Genomic DNA, 20,898 nt, shown 5'->3' with positions numbered 1-20,898 from the left:
GGTCATACAGCATTGAAACAGGTCCTTCATCCCAATTTGGCCATGCTGACCAAGACCTCGCATACACTGCTCCCACCTGCCCACATTTGACCCATATCCCACTAAACCTTTCCTGTCCATGTACTGAGGGTCATTAGGTGATAGGAGCAGAATTAGACCATTCGGCCCATCAAGTCTACTCCACCATTCAATCATGGTTGATCTATTTCTCCCTCCTAACCCCATTCTCCTGCCTTCTCCTCATTAACCCTGACACATGTACTAATCAAGATTGTATCTATCTCTGCATTAAAAATATCCATTGACTTGGCCTCCACAGTCTTCTGTGGCAATGAATTCCACAGATTCACCACCTAAAGAAATTCCTCCTCATCTCCTTCCTAAAGGAGCATCCTATAATCCTGAGGCTGTGCCCTCTGGTCCTAGACTCTCCCACTAGTGGAAACATCCTCTCCACATCCACTCTATCCAGGTTTTTAACTATTCGGTAAGTTTCAATGAGGTCTCTCATGAACCTACTTTGGTCTGCAGGGCTATTACAAACGGACTCCAGCCTACCCTCCGATACGGAAGCGTGACAGGCTGGGATGTTTCCCGGTGGTCATGGTTCACTCCACAATGCTGATCGATCTTCGCAAAGAAGCCTCCAGGCAGCTGGCGTTTTACCCCCCACACCCGGACTACACCTGGGCCTTTGATGATATCATTGTCTTCGCCTTTTCGTGCAAGCAAGCAGGTAAGCTGCCATTCCTATTGAATATATCCCCACTCACCCGAACCTAACTGGACACACAGTTGGCTTGGAAAGACACAAAGTACTGGATTAACTCCAGTGGGTCAGGCAGCATCTCTGGAGAATATGGACAGGTGATGTTTCGGGTCGGGACCCTTCTTCAGGTCTGAAGACCCAAAACGTCACCTATTCTTTTACGTAATGATCCAGGCAAGATTTTACACTAAGGTACACAAAAAAGCTGGAGAAACTCAGCGGGTGCAGCAGCATCTATGGAGCGAAGGAAATAGGCAACGTTTCGGGCCGAAACCCTTCCTCAGTCTGAAGAAGGGTTTTGGCCCAAAACGTTGCCTATCTCCTTCGCTCCATAGATGCTGCTGCACCCGCTGAGTTTCTCCAGCTTTTTTGTGTACCTTCGATTTTCCAGCATCTGCAGTTCCTTCTTGAACAAGATTTTACACCAATCCTACATTACTCTCCCTACATCCCATCAACTCCCCCTCAGATTCTCACACTCAACTACACCAGGCACAGCCTCCAATTTGTACCCTTCCCTCCACCACTGTTACGTTTGACATTCAATACTTTTCTGTGCTGAGAACTATGGGTGTGCGGATTGCTGATGCAATCGTAGAGTCATAGATAGAGACATACAGCACAGAAACAGGCCCTTCAGCCCAAGATGCCCCATCAACCCTGCCCACTAAACCAGGGGCAATGGAGAACCCGGCATGAGGGGGCCGCTGTGAGGGAGGGGGAAGGGGAGGAAGAACAAAAGGGCACCTAGCGGTGGGGTGGGGAAATTTGTAACTGTCAGTGCCCTTTATGTGTCGACTATTTGCCTACCTCGGGTATGCAAGCAAAGAATTTCACTGTGACTTGTTACATGTAACAATAAAGTAATCAATTCAATTTGCAGGCAGTATTGATCCAACATGTAATGCTCCAGGTAGTTTGTGATGTGAATGTAACTGTAGTGATGACTGCTGCTTACCTGTGTTCCAGGTGTCCAGATGTACATCAGTAACAAGGAGCACTTTGGCTTCCTGCAGGTGCCGCTGAAGTCGAGCAGCACCATGCAGGATGAGGTGGACAGCTTCATTCACGTCCAGCTGGAGGTCATGGGTAGGTCATTCACTTCAACTCGTTTACTAGCGAGAGAGTCTAGGACCAGAGGGCGCAACCTCAGAATTAAAGGACGTTCCTTCAGGAAGGAGATGAGGAGGAATTTGTGAAGAAGGGTCTTGACCCAAAACGTCAACCATTCTTTCTCTCCAGAGATGCTGCCTGTCCCGCTGAGTTACTCCAACATTTTGTGTCTACCTTTGATTTAAACCAGCATCTGCAGTTCCTTCCTGCACAGGAATTTCTTTCGTCAGATGGTGGTGAATCTGTGGAATTTATTGCCACAGCAGGTTGTGGAGGCCAAGTCTGTGGATATTTTTAAGGCAGAGATAGATATATTCTTAGGTACACAAAATTGCTGGAGGAACTCAGCGGGTGCAGCAGCATCTATGGAGCGAAGGAAATAGGCGACGTTTCGGGCCGAAACCCTTCTTCAGACATAGATATATTCTTGATTAGTACGGGTGTCAGGGGTTATGGGGAGAAGGCAGGAGAATGGGGTTAGGGAGAGATAGATCAGACATGATTGAATGGCAGAGTAGACGTGATGGGCCAAATGGCCTCATTCTGCTCCTATCACTTATGTACTTGCTGAGCAGCTGTAGTCAGAGGTGTGGTGACCCGCTGAGTTACTCCAGCACTTGGTGTCCTCATCTGCTTTAAGGCTGGCCGCAAAGTGAGCTTGCATTGCCAATTCCAACATAAGGTTTTTGCATTTGGCTGTGTTGACGTTGTGGTTGTGTTCAGGTGTGCGAGTTCGTCACATGTTTACATGGGGGAAGCCCACTTAAACCAACATGCAGAGAGTTGGGAGAGAGACGGGGGTCACACTTCTCCGGAGAGGGATGTTATAATCTGAAACGCCCTGCCCGAGAGAAAGGTACACTGCACGGAAACAGGCCCTTCAGCCCAACTCATCTTTATCCACCAACGTGTCTTCCTTAGCTTAGTCCCATCTGCCTGAATTTGGCTCGTGTCCCTCTAAACCTTGATGGCAGAAACAGATTCCATACTAGCTTTGAAGTGATACTTAAAGTTGAGTGGTTTATTTAGAGGGATCAGGAATGGGACGAGTTAAGAAAACTTTTCCAGAGAGTTGGCCCAGACGCAGTAGAAAGATTGGCTACAGTATCTTCCCTATTGCTCAATCCAGTGTTATTATGTTTGAACTGATTGTATCCATGTGTAGTATATGTGCGGCACGATGGCGCTGTGGTCGAGTTGCTACCTTACAGCGCCAGTGACCCGGGTGCTGTCTGTACGGAGTTTGTACGTTCTCCTCATGACCTGCGTGGGTTTTCTCCAGTTACCCCCCACATTCCAAAGCTGTGCAGGCTTTTAATTTAATTGGCTTGTTTTAATTGTAAATCATCCTTACTAGGATAGTGTTAATGTGCGGAGATCGCTGGTCAGCGTGGACTCGGTGGGCCGAAGGGCCTGTTTCCACGTTGTAACTCTAATAAAAAGATCTGAGCTTTTCCCTGTACCTCGGTACACATGCCGATAATCAACATAAACTTTCTCCGCTCCAGAAGAGGTGCACTAGGACTCTGTGAGTCTGATCACCAGGGTGGGTGCTGTGGGTTCTGATGCTCTCCCTCTGTTTCAGTGAATCATCCTCCCATGGAGCCGTCCAAGTATGTGTCCGTGCAGCCCAAAAGCCTCGACAAGATGGGCTTCGACGAGGTGAGATTTTATTTACACTTGCTCTTGGGAAATGGATGAAGGCACGAGGGGTGGGGATTTGATGGTAATGGTCTTGGAACCACTGCTGATCGTTTGGGCAATGTACCCTCATCCTATTCATGATTCTCCCCGTGACCACGTGGGTTTTCTCCGGGATCTTCGGTTTCCTCCAGCATTTTGTGTTATGCTCTCCTTTTAAATAAATTTGAGAGTGGTTGTTGCCTTTCAACTCCATAGGTGTTTCTGATAAACCTGAAGCGTCGCCTTACACGCAGAATGCGAATGCTTCGAACGTTGTATGAGCAGGAGATCGCGAGTGAAGTGGTTGACGCGGTTGATGGAAGGTAGTGGTTTTATACTAAATCAAACGGGAAATTCAACCCTGCCTGAGAGAGGTTTACACAAGTTTTATGTGAACTTATTTTGCACCTTATGCTTGCATAATGAACATTTCTAGCCTTCATATTATAGCCTTCATAGTGTGTGGGGTGTGAATGAGAAAGTGGGATAACTTAGAACTAGTGTGAACGGGTGATCGATGGTCAGCATGGATTTGGTGGGGTTGATTTGTGAGATTGTGATGTTCCTGTCAGACCCTGACTGAGGTCACGTATCCCTGAGAAGTACTTTGATCTGCAACTGGAGATTGTTCCTGAGATATTTCTCTTGAATCTACCCGGTAGAGCTTTCAACGGCAGTGAGATTAAAGCGCTGGGCATCACGATGTTGGCTGATTACCAAGACCCGTATTCAGGGCGGCCTTTGACCAAGGGGGAGCTGGGCTGTTTTCTCAGTCACTACAACGTCTGGAAGGAGGTAAGCAGTCTGAGAGTTTGGCAAGAGATTGTGGCAGCTTAGTTCACCAGTCCTAACTCTGGCCTCATTGGGAATCACGGTAAGGCTTTAGTTTAGGGATACAGTGCGGAAACAGGCCCTTCGGCCCAGTGGCTCCACGCTGAACAGCGATCCCCGCACATTAACACTATCCTACACCCACTAGGGACCATTTTTTTACATTTACCAAGCCAATGAACCTACAAACCTGTACATTTTTGTAGTGGTTCACTTACCCAATAAATTATCTGTTGTCAGTTTCTGTGACACTGAAGCAATATTCACTGTCATAGAGTCATAGAGTGATGCAGTGTGGAAACAGGCCCTTCGGCCCAACTTGCCCACATGTCCCAGCTACACTAGTCCCACCTGCCAGCATTTGGTCCATATCCCTCCAAACCTGTTCTATTCATCCATCCTATCCTTCCCAGAGCGGTGTATTTCTCTGACATGTAACAGGGAGGAGGGGACTCACTGAGGTAGAATGACTGTAGACACTAATGTGTTTAACTGGGACCCACTGTGTTAGAGGGAGAGTGGGAACTGGAGCTCTAGTGTGTTGGAGTAACTCAGCGGGCCAGGCAGCATCTCTGGAGAACATGGATAGGTGACGTTTCAAGTCGGGACCCTTCATCAGACTAATTGTCGAGGGAGGGTTGGAAGAGAAAGTTGATATGTGGAAGCGCAAGACAAAGCGTGGCAGGTATTAGTCTGAAGAAGGGTCTCGACCTGAAACGTCACCTGTTCTTCTCTCCAGAGATGCTGCCTAACCCGCTGAATTACTCCAGCATTTTGTGTCTATTGCAGGTAATAGCATTTAGTTTCTGATTGTGTGGTGTAACACCTCCCGCTCTGCTCCTCCGCTATTCCACAGATCGTTGAACGAGGATTGAAAAAGTCAATCGTGTTTGAAGATGATCTGCGGTTTGAAATCTTCTTCAAGCGAAGATTGATGTACCTGATGAAGGAAATGGAGAAAGCCAAACTCGACTGGGATCTGATGTGAGTGAGTCGGGAGAAAACAGTAGCTCTTGCTTTGCTGTTGCTTTGTCATTGGACAGCTTTGTTATTTGAGGCCCTCCATGCCACCAGCTCAGTGTAAGTACAGGAACATCCCGCCCCACCCAACAGCATGGCAGAGTACCCTTACCATGTCACCATCATCTCCATAGATGCTGCCTCACCCGCTGAGTTTCTCCAGCTTTTTTGTCTACCATTTACGGGACCCTTTGGGAAAGACAATATTTATTGGCCAGGTCGACGTTTGGTTCATATCCCTCTAAACCTTTCCTATCCATGTACCTGTCCAATATCTTTTAAATATTGTGTAGGAAAGAACTGCAGATGCTGGTTTAAATCGAAGGCAGACACAAAATGCTGGAGTAACTCAGCGGGACAGGCAGCATCTCTGGAGGAAGGAATGGGTGACATTTCGGGTTGAGACGCTTCTTCGGATTGATCTGTGGGGTCTCGGCCCGAAACGTCACCCATTCCTTCTCTCCAGAAATGCTGTCTGTCCCGCTGAGTTACTCCGCTGAGTATGCCGCCATTCAATCATGGCTGATCTATCTCCCTCCTAACCCCATTCTTCTGCCTTCTCCCCATAACCCCTGACACCCGTACTAATCAAGAATCTATCTATCTGCCTTAAAAATATCCATTGACTTGGCCTCCACAGCCTTCTAAGGCAACAAATTCCACAGATTCACCACCCTCTGACTAAAGAAATTCTCCCTCATCTCCTTCCTAAAGGAACATCCTTTAATTCTGAGGCTGTGACCTCTGGTCCTAGACTCTCCCACTAGTGGAGACATCCTCCTGTGATTTGTGTTTCTCTTTCCTGCAGATACATTGGTCGGAAACGAATGCAGGTGGATCACCCGGAGAAAGCAGTACCTGGTATCCGTAATCTGGTCGAGGCTGACTACTCCTACTGGACTTTAGCCTACGCCCTCTCGCTGCAAGGAGCAAAGAAACTCCTTGATGCCAAACCCTTTGAAAAGATGCTGCCAGTGGATGAATTTCTACCTGTGATGTATGACAAACACCCATTGTGAGTACCAGGCGATGAGAGAGCGATGACATATTGGGGAGAGGGGAGGGTGGTGGAGTACATGGAACGAGCTGCCAGTGGAGGTTATGGAGGCAGGTACTAGAACAACATTTAAAAGAGATTTGGACAGGGTTTAGTTTTATAATTTGAGATACAGTGTTGAAACCGGCCCTTCGACCCATCGAGCCCACGCTGACCAACAATCGTCCTACACTCCAGGGACAATTTACAGAAGCCAATTAACTTACAAACCCGCGCATCTTTGGAATAAAACTTAGTTTGAGCTCAGTTTAAACCTCAGTCTGAAGATGGGTCTGGACCGGTCACCCATTCCTTCTGTCCAGAGATGCTGCCTGTCCCGCTGAGTTACATTTTGTGCCTATCTTCTAACTATCTAAACTTTGCTCCATTAGACCCAAGTACCTGGAACTCTTTGAAAAGCGGGATCTGAAGGCTTTCTCGGTGGAGCCTCTCCTGATCTACCCCACACATTACACGGGTGAGGCAGGCTACGTCAGCGACACCGAGACCTCCACGGTGTGGAACAACGAGAAGCAAAAGACTGACTGGGATCGTGCCAAGTCTCAGAAGACCAGGGAGCAGGTGAAGATCCGGGAGGCAGCCCAGAACCTGGACGTGTCGCATTCGCCCATTGGCTCGGCTTCCAGAGACGAGCTGTGACCACCGATCGTCACCCCCATACAGTGGCCCTTTACATGCAGGAGCCGGAGCAGCGACCTGCCGTGTTTCAGAGCGAGTTGAGATGTCTTCCAAACCAATACTAGGCCAGGTAACGCCCGTCTCTGTGGTGACACCCACGGGCGGGGGGGGGGGATTTGCTGAGATAACTGTCGATTAATTCGTTGTGTGCCTCAATGTATATAATTAATAAAGAGCCAGACACGATTCACCTCAAAATGATTGAGCACCTTTGCTGGGCCAAAGTAGCAAAAACGGACAAGTGATATTGCAGCATTATTGAGTTCTTTGGTTGAACAAGGGGTTTTTAACTGATGTGATATCAGCCAGTACTGATCACATTTCTGTCCACTGACTTATCATTCTGTCTTCACTCAATATCATGCAAATACCAATATGTCTTTTATTAAATGTATTTTTACGATTTAATGTCTGTTGGTGCTATCCTGGCAGTCATAGCTGTTTTGGTCCCCATGGGTTTAATCAGCTGTGTGCTAACTAGTTGCTTGGGTGGAAGTCCCTTGACTTAACGCACGTAATGATATGTCGTTCTAACCTCTTCCGGTGCTATATCTCTGCCTGTGGGCATCCTGGAGAAATCTGCCTCCGCTTCCATACCTGGTGAAACAGTATCACCAACAAGCACCTCGTTGCAAAACCAGGGGGATGTGGGAGAGGAGGTAGAGAGATGTCATAAGGGATAGGAGCAGAATTAGGCCATTTGGCTCATCAAGTCTACTCCACCATTCAATCAGTGCTGATCTATCTCTCCCTCCTAACCCCATTCTCCTGCCTTCTCCCCATAACCCCTGACACATGTGCTTGCTCCTCTCACGGACTGACGGCGTTGGCAGTGCCTGCACATAGGGTGTATGCCCCTTGCATTCTTCACACCCCTGCCCACTGCTCCCAGGTGCAGGTGTTTCAAGGATATTCACTGTTCAAACATTGCAGAGGTCGGTGCCAGGAAACGTTTTGATTTTTGGATGGAAATCTGGAAAATGTTACAATGAAGCAGTTTACCAAGTTGACGTCAAGCATGTCACACCATCCTACGTGATACTTCCCAGAGTGTGTGCTTTCTTTACTCCAAACTTCCTGCCGCGCCCACATGACGCGTCTCTGAGCATTCACTGTCCCCCAATGGATCAATGGAGCTTTTTTTGTCACATGTGCAAAGTGCAAACACACAGTGAAATTATTTTCTTACAAACAGTCCAGTTCTGCTTTAGAGGAGCAGTCTGTTATTAGCCAGTGTGTCTGAGTCCAACATCACCAGGTTACATAGAAAATAGCTACAGGAATAGGCCATTCGGCCCTTCGAGCCAGCATCGCCATTCAATATGATCATTGAATAGGTTATTGAGGAAATTCCCCTTGTACAAGGAACATTGTCACCCTCTTTGAGATTCCAGAGGAACAGTCTACCTGGTTCCCTACCTGGAGCAACAAGCAATCTGCTGGAGAACTCAGCATCTGGGGGTAGAAAGGATTAGTCAACCTTTTGGGTAGCAACCCTTTGTGAAGGTGCTGCTTCAATCGCTGAGTTCCTCCAGCACACTGCTTGTGGCTTCACATTCCAGCATTGCAGCCTCCTGTGACACCAATACTCCTGGGTTGGTTTCCTATTTCATTCGGTGTTGCCTCACCTTCATCAGAGTTCACCTGGTGCACATATTTCATTCCTCTTTACACCAGAAAGGGGATTTTTTCTCTTTTACCGTTTAATTTCTGTTGGTGCTATCCTTGCAGTCATAGCTGTTTTGGTCCCCGTCGGTTTAATTAGCTGTGCACTCATCTAGTTGCTTAGGAGGAAGTCCCTTGCCTCAGCGTGTGTGTGTGTAATGGTGTCATTCCAACCTGTTCCAGTGCACCGTACTATCCGCTAGCGCATTTTGCTCATCGCGCCCTAATCTCTGACCTCTTCCCTTTTGTCTTCACCGTCCCTCGCACATCAGTGCTGTCTGCAAACTTGACCTAGCTGCGTTGAGTTTCTGAGCCCAATCCATTGATGTGAATAAGAAGCTAACGATTCGGAAGCTGTTCCCAGCATCAGCTCTTCCTCTGCTAACCTGTACCCTCTGAGGTGTCTGGACCTTCCCTGCTCTGCTGCTCCTTGCTGGGGTTAGCAAGGGTCAGTGCCTTCAGCAGTGAAAACTGAGCAGTAACCTTTGTCTGTACTCATCCGTTTCTGCCGAAAGTAACCAAAGACAACGCTACTTTTCCTTAGATACACACAAAAAGCTGGAGTAACTCAGCGGGACAGGCAGCATTGCTGGAGAGAAGGAATGGATGGTGTTTCTGATAAAAAGGTCTCCCATTCCTTCTCCCCAGAGATGTTGCCTGTCCCGCTGAGTTACTCCAGCTTTTTGTTTCTGTCTTCGGTTTAAACCAGCATCTGCAGTTCCTTCCCACACAGTACAGCCCATAACATCTCAGCTCTCTCTTTCCATCACTTTGTTCCTCACCCCCCTGACACCTCACAACTTCAGGATCAGTGTTGATATAAAAATAAACAAGGTGGTTGGAGTTTTATAAGTACCTGGTATTTAATTATACTCTTATGTAGAAAGTCAGGTTTTTAAAAAAATTCTGAAAAATATATATTTTCTATGGGGAATCCTTGACTCTGGCAAGTCTCTTTATTTTGGCTGATTTATCCCAGACATCATTCATTTTCCTTGCAATGCCCAGAAACCTTTATGATGTTATTTAATATTTCCTGTGTTTAAATCAATGTTTACTACTTTTCAATTTTCAATAAAAAATTTATACCAATTTAGTTATCTTGTGTACCTCTTTATTTTCTCAAAGAAAGTCATCACTTTATAGTCATAGAGCCATATAGCACAGAAACAGGCCCTTTGGCCCAACTCACCTATGCCCACCAAGTTGCCTAACCAAGCTAGTCCCACTTGCCCATGTCCCTCCAAACCTGTTCCTCCCTTGTACCTGCCTTTTAAATGTCATCATTGTACCCGCCTCTGCCAGTACTTCGAGCAGCTCATTTCATGTACACACCATGTACCTTCTATGTAAAAAAAACTTGGCCCGGTAACCTGTTCACTGTAACCTGTTCCTTCTAGTTGTAGATTCCTGGGGAAAATACTGTTCACTTTATGTAAGCCCCTTTGGAGTGTGGGAGGAAACCAGAGCACCCAGAGAAAACCCATGCACAGGGTTTCTCGGTACAGACAGCACCCCCCAGTCAGGATCTAATCTCTGGGTCTTTGGGGCTGTCAGGCAGCAATTTCATAAGTTCATAAATGATAGGAGCAGAATTAGGCAATTCGGCCCATCAAGTCTATTCCACCATTCAATCATGGCTGATCTATCTCTCGCCTCCTAACCCCATTCACCTGCCTTCTCCCCATAACCCCTGACACCCGTACTACTGTGCTGCCCAAGTACCAACAGGAGGACAAGTAAAACAGTTATTACTCCAGGAGTAACTCAGCTGGGCAGGCAGCATCTCTGGAGAGAAGGAATGGGTGACGTTTCGTGTCGAGACTTATGTGTTAGTATTTTGCATTAGACCCTGAATGTCAATGAAAACAGGAATTAACAAACAAACAAATCTTTATTGCCCTTTTACTCCATACCAAAAGCTGCAGACTTTCTCTCCACAGTTTAAATGGATGGTGACTAAACTGGCTAAAACAAGATAAGAAAATGATAGAATGAAGTGTCCAAAGTATTACGATCAACATAGAGACAGCTCTGCACAAATCTACAAGTGGAAGACAGGCACATGTTAAACACAGGTGCACAACTGGACAGTCAATGATGAATAAACATGTATCACATACAGAGGACTCTTGTGTCTCGTTGCAAGGAGGAGTCTCATTATACCTAGTGTGACACAAGACAGTATCATTGTTACAAAGTAAAAAGTTATTACTCCAGAGTTAATTAAATCAAACTTCATTACTCTCCACCAATTAATTACTCTACACTTAAAGACGAGGGTCCCATAGTTTGGGACCCTGGGCTGGTAATTCTGTCTCTGACCATCTATTTTCTGTGTAGGAAGGAACTGCAGATGCTGGTTTAAACCGAAGATAGACACAAAAAGCTGAAGTAACTCAGCGGGACAGGCAGCATCTCTGGAGAGAAGGAGGGAGTGACGTTTCTGGCCGAGACCCTTCATCGGACTGGTTAGGAATAAGGGAAATGAGAGACCAGATTTGAAGGGAAGAATACATTGCCTGATACTAATCCAACTGTGTATTTTAGTTTAACCTAGTTATTCTATTTGTAGATTAAGTCACAGGATACTTCAACTTCACACGGTAATCTAGAGCTGAGATAATCCCTCTCTTCTGAGGGGTTGGAAATTTTGGAGGAAATTTCACATATTCTCAAGAGAATGATTTCCTGTAATTTTGAGTTAATTGTTGCTCCAGGGATCTGCAAACATTAGGGAATTAAAATGTGGATGTCCTGGAATGGAAGTTGGATACAGCCAAGAAGGATGGGGGAAAGGATTGGGTAGAATCATCAGTTCCATGCTAGTCACTCGGTTCCATCAGCCATCTCTGTAGTCACCTTTTTAATCTTGTACTTGAGTTGCCTTAAGGGGTCTGTCAGACTCTTCCAGGTCCAGTCCTCAAGATCTTCTGCCAGCAGGAAATTCCGGTCAATGGCATCAGATGCTTCCCACCAATTCTTGAAACAATTTACTCCCATCATGGAGATCTCTGCCACTCCGTTCCTGCTGATAAGATTTCCATTGGGTTTGAGAACAATGATGCACGGCATTTCTTTGACATCATACATTCTTAGTAAGTCTCTGGAAGGAGAAAAGATAAACATTCACTTGCATCAACATGACCTTAAAACAACATGTCAGGATTTTGGTTACCTTTCACCAATAGTTTAGTTTATTGACACGTGTACCGAGGTACAGTGAAACGCTTTTGTTGCGTGCTAGCAGTCAGCAGAAAGACAATACAATCTCAGCCACAGGGACTTGACACAAAACTCCAGAGATGCTGTCTGACCCGCTGAGTTACTCCAGCTTTTTGTGTCCATCATCTACAATGTACAGATACTTGATAAAGGGGATTGCGTTTAGTGCAAGATTAGTCCAGTAAAGTCTGATTACTCCAAGGATCTCCAGTGAGGTAGATTGTAGCTCAGGACTGCTCTCTAGTGTTGATAGGATGGTTCAGTTACCTGATAACACTTGGGAGGTGCCGTGGTAGTCTGGCGCGTCGATCTCTACAAAGCTGAGGCCACGCGCCAACTCTCGGACACCTCCTCCTACTTACCCTTGGACCATGACCCCACTGACGAGCACCAGGCCACCATTTCTAGCACCATCACCGACTTCATCAATTCCCACGCCCTACCCGACCAAGCCTCCAAACTCATCGTTCCCCAGCCCCGCACGGCCCGTTTTTACCTTCTCCCTAAAATCCACAAACCCGGCTCTCCCGGCAGACCCATTGTCTCTGCGTGTTCGTGCCCCACCGAACTCATCTCCACATACCTTGACACCATCCTATCCCCCTTGGTCAAATCCCTCCCCACCTATGTTCTAGACACCTCAGACACTCTCTGCCGCCTCCACGCATTCCACTCTCTGGGCCCTCACCCCCTCATCTTCACCATGGATGTCCGGTCACTCTACACCTCCATCCCCCACCAGGATGGCCTCAAAGCCCTCCGGTTCTTCCTCGACCAGAGGAGCAACCTTTACCCAGCCACTGACACTCTCCTCCGCTTAGCGGAGTTGGTCCTCACCCTCAATAACTTTACATTTGACTCCTCCCATTTCCTCCAAACACAAGGCGTAGCTATGGGCACACGCATGGGCCCCAGCTACGCCTGCCTCTTTGTCGGGTACGTTGAACAATCCTTGTTCAATGCGTACCAGGGCCCCATCCCCGACCTCTACCTCCGCTACATTGACGACTGCTTTGGTGCCACCTCCTGCACCCACACACAACTGACTGACTTCATCCACTTCACCACCAACTTCCATCCGGCACTCCAATACACCTGGACGATTTCCGACACTTCCCTACCATTCCTTGACCTCACCATCTCCATCGCAGGGGACAGACTCCTGACCGACATACATTATAAACCCACTGACTCACATGGCTATCTGGACTACACGTCTTCCCACCCTGCCCCCTGTAAAGACTCCATCCCTTACTCCCAATTCCTCCGCCTACGCCGCATCTGTTCCCAGGATGAGACATTTCATACCAGGGCATCGGAAATGTCCTCGTTCTTCAGGGAACGGGGATTCCCCTCCGCCACCATAGATGAGGCTCACACCAGGGTCTCATCCATACCCCGCAACACTGCTCTCTCTCCCCATCCCCGCACACGCAACAAGGGCAGAGTCCCTCTGGTCCTCACCTTTCACCCCACCAGCCGGCAAATACAACACATAATCCTCCGCCATTTCCGCCACCTCCAACGTGACCCCACCACTCGCCACATCTTCCCATCTCCCCCCATGTCTGCCTTCCGCAAAGACCGCTCCCTCCGCAACTCCCTCGTCAATTCTTCCCTTCCCTCCCGCACCACCCCCTCCCCGGGCACTTTCCGTTGCAACCGCAAGAAATGCAACACCTGTCCCTTCACCTCCCCCCTCGACTCCATTCAAGGTCCCAAGCAGTCGTTCCAGGTGCGACAAAGGTTCACCTGTATCTCCTCCAACCTCATCTACTGCATCCGCTGCTCTAGATGTCAGCTAATTTACATCGGTGAGACCAAGCGTAGGTTGGGCGACCGTTTCGCCGAACACCTCCGCTCGGTCCGCCTTAACCTACATGACCTCCCGGTGGCTCAGCACTTCAACTCCCCCTCCCATTCCCAATCCGACCTCTCTGTCCTGGGTCTCCTCCATTGCCAGAGTGAGCAACAGCGGAAATTGGAGGAACAGCACCTCATATTCCGTCTGGGGTCCTTGCGCCCCTATGGCATCAACATTGAATTCCCCCAATTTGGCTAGCCTGTGCTGTCCCCTCCCCTTCCTTCACCCTCTAGCTGTCTCCTTCCACCCTCCCATCCGCCCGCCCTCGGGCTCCTCCTCTTCCCCTTTTTCCTTCTTTCTTTCCCCACCCCCCATCAGTCTGAAGAAGGGTTTCGGCCCGAAACGTCGCCTATTTCCTCCGCTCCATAGATGCTGCTGCACCCGCTGAGTTCCTCCAGCAATTTTGTGTACCTTCGATATTCCAGCATCTGCAGTTCCCTTTTGAACACTTGGGAATAAACTGTTTCTGAATCTGGTGGTGTGCATTTTCACTCTTCTGTACCTCTTGCCTGGGAGAGGGGAGAAGAGGGAGTGACCGGGGTGAGACTGGTCTCTGATTATACTGGTGGCCTTGCCAAGGCAGTGTGAAGTGTAGATGGAATTAATGGAAGGGAGGTTGGTTTGTGTGATGGTCTGGGCTGCATCCACAATTCTCTTCAATTTCTATACTAATATTCAGCAGCTAACAAACTTTTGAACTGTACATTTGGAAAATTTAGAATGTGGGATAATATAGAACGATTGTGATCGGGTGATCGATGGTCTGCGTAGTCTTGGTGGGCTGACGGGCCTGTTTCCATGCTAGATCTTTAAATCAATCAAAATCACTGTTCACGCTGTGTACAACCCAATTTTTCGGATCAACATCCTTTGAGCTCTGACAGCTTCTCCAGTTTGATACTGACTGTATCTGTAGGAAGCAGTTATATCAGCAGTATTTGTTATAGATTTGGATTGTTGGATTTGATCCTCTGAGAGGCTTCTGACTTTATAGTAAGCTACTAATTTGAAGCACATACGGAATTCCAGAGCCTGCCAGGACGTTTCCTTTGTAAAGAGGTTTCCCTAAAGAGATTGTAAAGAATGCTTGTAAAGAGCAGATTGATAAGGTCAAAGTTGGAAAACTTCAAGAATACTAGCTACCAGCTTAGACTCAGAATATGTTACTATTGTAGAAATATACTACCATACAGCAAAATATTTCATGGTTTCACATACAAAACATTGATATAGCCACCTGGGAAGGTCGGGACGGGACAGTCCGAAGAAGGGTCTCGACCCAAAACGTCACCCATTCCTTCTCTCCAGAGATGCTGCCTGTCCCGCTGACTTACTCCAGTTTTTTGTGTCTATCAGGGGACTGATAGCTTGGCCAAAGACAAGTACGAAGGAGAACAGACCAGGAAGAGTGGGTGGTGGAGTGGAGACTTTGGAGAGGAACTTCAGAGCTCAGAGTGGTTCAATTCAGTTCAGTTTTAGTTTATTGTCACGTGTACCGAGGTACAGTGAAAAAGAGTTGTTGAAGGCTCGGGTGAGGTTGCAAAAATGAGGAGGGCCAAGGCCACAGGGGGAACTGGAGTCAAGAAAATTAACTATAAGATTGCAGAGTTGTTTGCCTGAAGAGTGTGGCAACACTCGACAGGATTTGGTGCAAGTTTAAGACAAGCATGGTTTACATTTACATATCACAATGCTTACCGCAGGTTAGCCATTAATGTCCCCTATTCTACCAGGGATCCCAACAGCCATTCCTGGTTTTGGTTTCAGTTTAACTTGCCTCAACTACCTCCTCTGGCAGCTCATTCCATACACCCACTACACCTTGCGTGGAAAAAGTTACCCTATTCCTATTTAATTCCTATTAAATCTTTTCCCCTTCACCTTAAAGCTATGTTCTTGATTCCCCTACCCTGGGCAAGAGACTCTGTGCATCTGTCTGATCTATTCCTCTCATGATTCCATTCCTCTATAAGATCAAGGCGAGCGTGTATTCTTCCTGTCCCCACTTTACCGTTTGTACTTGTCCTGGAATGGTATGAAGAGCCACCTCCTGTGCAGCGTCTTGAGGTACCGCTGCTGCTGCTCCTCGCTTGTGTCCTGGGATACGTAGATCAGCACCAGCTGAGCCGCCCGCAGGATGTAATACTCGTCCAACAGGCGGTTGGAGAAGGCCTGCAGGGCCGGGGCAAACTCCCGGCATTGGGGGCAGTCCCTTGAGCCAAAGTACAGCAGCACTACCTTGTTGCGCAGTTTTTTGTCCAGCTGCAGCGGCGTGTCCAGCTCGTCCCTGTCCCTGTTGTTCTGTATCAACGTTCTACCCGTAAACAGGTCTCCCATGGCCACCGGCTGTCTCTGCAGCTACCCCGGCCTCCAAATCCGAGCGGGATCTTTACGTACACTGCTTTAATTCCCCATCCCACTCTGACCCAGCCTCTCACACACTTCCACTGAAGCTCAACGTAAGCCTAAGTAATCGCATTTAATCTTTTCTACTGGGGATTTTACAGCCTTCTGGCTTCAATGTTAAATTTGATTTAGTGACATTGAACTTCATAGAGCCACAGCATTGAATCACTCATGTAGCTCAGTCTGAAGAAGGGTTTCAGTCCTGATGCGGGGTGTTGACCGGAAACCTCCCCATTCCTTTCCCCCCACAGATGCTGCTCGACCCGCTGAGTTTCTCCAGCGAATTGGTTCTAAATAAGAAATGAAATTAAGTATACGTTCTGTGAATTTGAACAGAAGACTGGCGAAAATTAATCTGAGCATTGTGATCTGAATGGGAAATGAGGATCATTTATTGGATCATGAATAAAGTCTGAGTTCCATGCCATACCCAATCAATTCCTTTGACACCAGCCTGAGGAAAGGGAATGGAACATGTGGAGATTTTATATGAGCAGTTTAAAGACCAAGACAGTGAGTTGAAATGGCAAAGAGACAAGGAATGTGAACAAATGGTCTGATTTAAAGACAGCTGTTAGACAAGTTTCCATTCTTTCCAACAGATGTTGCCAGTGTGGTTTCTGAATGAACATCAAATGGAGGATTTGGATCAGAAAGTTGGACGGTATTAAATGCATAAGAATATAAAATGAGTTAAAAAAACAAACTAGGACAGGTTATTGGCAGACAACCAAACAATGACAGAGGGAGCGTGGAAAATAATATATTAGGGACATCAGAATTAACTCAATGGATCTTTTACAATTAAGTTGGAGGCATGTCTCTGTTTTATGTCTTTATGTTCCATTTCTCTGTGTTCTGTCTCTATGTCTCTGTGTCTATGTTCTTTGGTAACTTTGAGGGTATGAGACGTGAATTGGCCAAGATTGACTGGCAATTAATTCTAAAAGGGTTGACGGTGGATATGCAATGGAAGACATTTAAAGACTGCATGGATGAACTACAAAAATTGTTCATCCCAGTTTGGCAAAAGAATAAATCAGGGAAGGTAGTACATCCGTGGATAACAAGGGAAATCAGGGATAGTATCAAAGCGAAGGATGATGCGTACAAATTAGCCAGAAAAAGCAGCATACCGGAGGACTGGGAGAAATTCAGAGACCAGCAGAGGAGGACAAAGGGCTTAATTAGGAAAGGAAAAATAGATTATGAAAGAAAACTGGCAGGGAACATAAAAACTGACTGCAAAAGTTTTTATAGATATGTGAAAAGAAAGAGATTAGTTAAAACAAATGTAGGTACCTTGCAGTCAGAAACAGGTGAGTTGATCATGGGGAACAAGGATATGGCGGACCAATTGAATAACTACTTTGGTTCCGTCTTCACTAAGGAAGACATAAATAATCTGCCGGAAATAGCAGGGGACCACGGGTCAAAGGAGTTGGAGGAATTGAGTGAAATCCAGGTTAGCCGGGAAGTGGTGTTGGGTAAATTGAATGGATTAAAGGCCGATAAATCCCCAGGGCCAGATAGGCTGCATCCCAGAGTACTTAAGGAAGTAGCTCCAGAAATAGTGGATGCATTAGTAATAATCTTTCAAAACTCTTTAGATTCTGGAGTAGTTCCTGAGGATTGGCGGGTAGCAAACGTAACCCCACTTTTTAAGAAGGGAGGGAGAGAGAAAACGGGGAATTACAGACCAGTTAGTCTAACATCGGTAGTGGGGAAACTGCTAGAGTCAGTTATTAAAGATGGGATAGCAGCACATTTGGAAAGTGGTGAAATCATTGGACAAAGTCAGCATGGATTTACGAAAGGTAAATCATGTCTGACGAATCTTATAGAATTTTTCGAGGATGTAACTAGTAGCGTGGATAGGGGAGAACCAGTGGATGTGGTGTATCTGGACTTCCAGAAGGCTTTCGACAAGGTCCCACATAAGAGATTAGTTTACAAACTTAAAGCACATGGCATTGGGGGCTCAGTATTGATGTGGATAGAGAACTGGCTGACAAACAGGAAGCAAAGAGTAGGAGTAAACGGGTCCTTTTCACAATGGCAGGCAGTGACTAGTGGGGTACCACAAGGCTCAGTGCTGGGACCCCAGCTATTTACAATATATATTAATGATCTGGATGAGGGAATTGAAGGCAATATCTCCAAGTTTGCGGATGACACTAAGCTGGGGGGCAGTGTGAGGAGGATGCTAGGAGACTGCAAGGTGACTTGGATAGGCTGGGTGAGTGGGCAAATGTTTGGCAGATGCAGTATAATGTGGATAAATGTGAGGTTATCCATTTTGGTGGCAAAAACAGGAAAGCAGACTATTATCTAAACGGTGGCCGACTAGGAAAAGGGGAGATGCAGCGAGACCTGGGTGTCATGGTACACCAGTCATTGAAAGTAGGCATGCAGGTGCAGCAGGCAGTGAAGAAAGCGAATGGTATGTTAGCTTTCATAGCAAAAGGATTTGAGTATAGGAGCAGGGAGGTTCTACTGCAGTTGTACAGGGTCTTGGTGAGACCACACCTGGAGTATTGCGTACAGTTTTGGTCTCCAAATCTGAGGAAGGACATTATTGCCATAGAGAGAATGCAGAGAAGGTTCACCAGACTGATTCCTGGGATGTCAGGACTGTCTTATGAAGAAAGACTGGATAGACTTGGTTTATACTCTCTAGAATTTAGGAGATTGAGAGGGGATCTAATAGAAACTTATAAAATTCTTATGGGGTTGGACAGGCTAGATGCAGGAAGATTGCTCCCGATGTTGGGGAAGTCCAGGACAAGGGGTCACAGCTTAAGGATAAGGGGGAAATCCTTTAAAACCGAGATGAGAAGAACTTTTTTCACACAGAGAGTGGTGAATCTCTGGAACTCCCTGCCACAGAGGGTAGTTGAGGCCACAGTTCATTGGCTATATTTAAGAGGGAGTTAGATGTGGCCCTTGTGGCTAAAGGGATCAGGGGGTATGGAGAGAAGGCAGGTACGGGATACTGAGTTGGATGATCAGCCATGATCATATTGAATGGCGGTGAAGGGCCGAATGGCCTACTCCTGCACCTATTGTCTATGTTTCATGTTTCTGTCCTTACCATAAAGGCGCATCCTGATTGGCCGATCGAGCAGACGGTCCTCTCCTTTTTGATTGGTCCCGGGAATTCATTTCCGGGCAGCCTATTGGCTGGAGGCGGAGATCGGGGTGGCTGGGCGGCGATTGGTCCACTGGGATCACGGGTGATTGGTTGTGAGGGAAGCGAGGCGGTGATTGGCCGTCTGGTGAGCGAGGCCCATCCCCCTCCCCCCGGCGCAGTCACGTGGTTGGCGCGGGGTTGCCGGCGACCGTTGGGCGGTTTGGAGTTGGCGGCACGAGCGGCGCCATGAAGCATTATGAGGTGAGTCCTCGATCCCCGCCGCGGGTCAGGTCGGCGAGATGCTGACAACGGGCGGGAGTGAAGCGCGTCGTGTCTCCACTGGACCCCATTGTTGTGGAGGGGAGGGGAGGGGAGGGGAGGGTTAAACCTGCCGTCGCCGTGCACGCACATGCGCCCTTGACCGCTCCGGCCACGCGCACGCGCCACCCGCAAGAGCGGACCTGCTGTGCGCAGGCGCGATGCCGACAGCGCCGGTGCTGTTGACACCGCGCGTGCGCGGCATGTGGAGAGAGCCCCACCGCACGCATGCGCGCCTTCAACGCTGCCGGCACTGCTGCCACCGCGCACGCGTGTCCCTGCCCCTCTGACTGACCCATGCTCAGAGATGGCGACATCATGAGGGTTGAGTCCAGAGTGTTTTATTGTCATAAATGATAGGAGCAGAATTAGGCCATTCGGCCCATCAAGTCTACTCCGCCATTCAATCATGGCTGATCTATCTCTCCTTCTTACCCCTTCTGCCTTCTCCCCATAACCCCTGACACCCGTACTAATCAAGAATCTATCTCTCTCTGCCTTAAAACATCCACTGACTTGGCCTCCACAGCCTCCTGTGGCAACGAATTCCACAGATTCACCCCCCTCTGACTAAAGAAATTCCTCCTCATCTCCTTCCTAAAGGAATGTCCTTTTATTCTGAGGCTGTGACCTCTAGTCCGAGACTCTCCCACTAGTGGAAACATCCTCTTCTCCACATCAACTCTATCCAGGCCTTAGATAGAACAATGAAATTCCTACTTGCAGCAGCACAACATGGGAAGGAATTTGCAGAGAATCGTAGGTCTTAGTTTAATGCTACTCTCTGATACTTTAATGCTGACTCTTTCTACCATTAAATCCATGGTAGAAAGAGGATATAGAATTTATTCTTCTTCTTGCGTATGGCGTGCACAGCCTAAAGTTGTAGGATATCTTGTTCTATTTGATCTTATTTGATTGTGCACACCAGGTTGATTGCATTCGTCGAAACAGGGCAGACCATGTGAAGATTGCAATCTCCCACCCCATAGAATTTATGATTCATTTTTATGGCATCATGTTATGCAGTTCCTAATCATTCAAAGTCAGCATTTTGACACTGCTGTAACAGGCCCGGTGGATGTCAATTGATACCGTGTTTGCATTGTTGCCCTGTCTGTGAGATTATGATAGGA

General features: G+C 47.4%; 3 protein-coding genes across 4 annotated transcripts in view; 2 read left to right on the top strand and 1 right to left on the bottom strand.

The window, feature by feature from the left end:
* colgalt1 (collagen beta(1-O)galactosyltransferase 1) overlaps window positions 1-7,552 on the top strand; it is a 34,178-nt gene extending 26,626 nt beyond the window's left edge. Inside the window, exons 5-12 of the mRNA XM_033012216.1 lie at window positions 532-736; window positions 1,739-1,858; window positions 3,468-3,544; window positions 3,782-3,888; window positions 4,228-4,360; window positions 5,253-5,380; window positions 6,225-6,431; window positions 6,845-7,552. Of these exons, the coding sequence (XP_032868107.1) occupies window positions 532-736; window positions 1,739-1,858; window positions 3,468-3,544; window positions 3,782-3,888; window positions 4,228-4,360; window positions 5,253-5,380; window positions 6,225-6,431; window positions 6,845-7,112 (1,245 nt within the window). The 3' untranslated portion in view covers window positions 7,113-7,552. The remainder of the gene's footprint in view (window positions 1-531; window positions 737-1,738; window positions 1,859-3,467; window positions 3,545-3,781; window positions 3,889-4,227; window positions 4,361-5,252; window positions 5,381-6,224; window positions 6,432-6,844) is intronic.
* A 3,139-nt stretch (window positions 7,553-10,691) lies between these two features.
* On the bottom strand, window positions 10,692-19,836 carry nxnl1 (nucleoredoxin like 1). 2 transcript variants are annotated; one of them, XR_004409891.1, is made up of 2 exons: window positions 19,406-19,836; window positions 10,692-11,922 (listed from the first exon to the last, which is right to left on the bottom strand). XR_004409891.1 is itself a non-coding variant. In XM_033012224.1 (2 exons), exons 1-2 carry the CDS (start codon window positions 16,240-16,242, stop codon window positions 11,646-11,648), a joined length of 603 nt encoding a protein of 200 aa, XP_032868115.1. In that variant the 5' UTR covers window positions 16,243-16,503; the 3' UTR covers window positions 10,692-11,645. The 2 variants fall into 2 exon arrangements, 1 of the variants encoding a protein (XP_032868115.1); XM_033012224.1 differs by lacking the exon at window positions 19,406-19,836 and adding an exon at window positions 15,917-16,503.
* tecr (trans-2,3-enoyl-CoA reductase) overlaps window positions 19,592-20,898 on the top strand; it is a 29,169-nt gene continuing 27,862 nt past the window's right edge. The window contains exon 1 of the mRNA XM_033012222.1: window positions 19,592-19,705. Coding sequence (XP_032868113.1) covers window positions 19,691-19,705 — 15 coding nt within the window. The 5' untranslated portion in view covers window positions 19,592-19,690. The remainder of the gene's footprint in view (window positions 19,706-20,898) is intronic.

The sequence above is a fragment of the Amblyraja radiata genome, chromosome 35 (assembly GCF_010909765.2).
Source record: "Amblyraja radiata isolate CabotCenter1 chromosome 35, sAmbRad1.1.pri, whole genome shotgun sequence".
Taxonomy (NCBI): domain Eukaryota; kingdom Metazoa; phylum Chordata; class Chondrichthyes; order Rajiformes; family Rajidae; genus Amblyraja; species Amblyraja radiata.
Note: the sequence above shows the minus strand (reverse complement) of the source record. Positions and strands in the feature narration are given on the sequence as shown.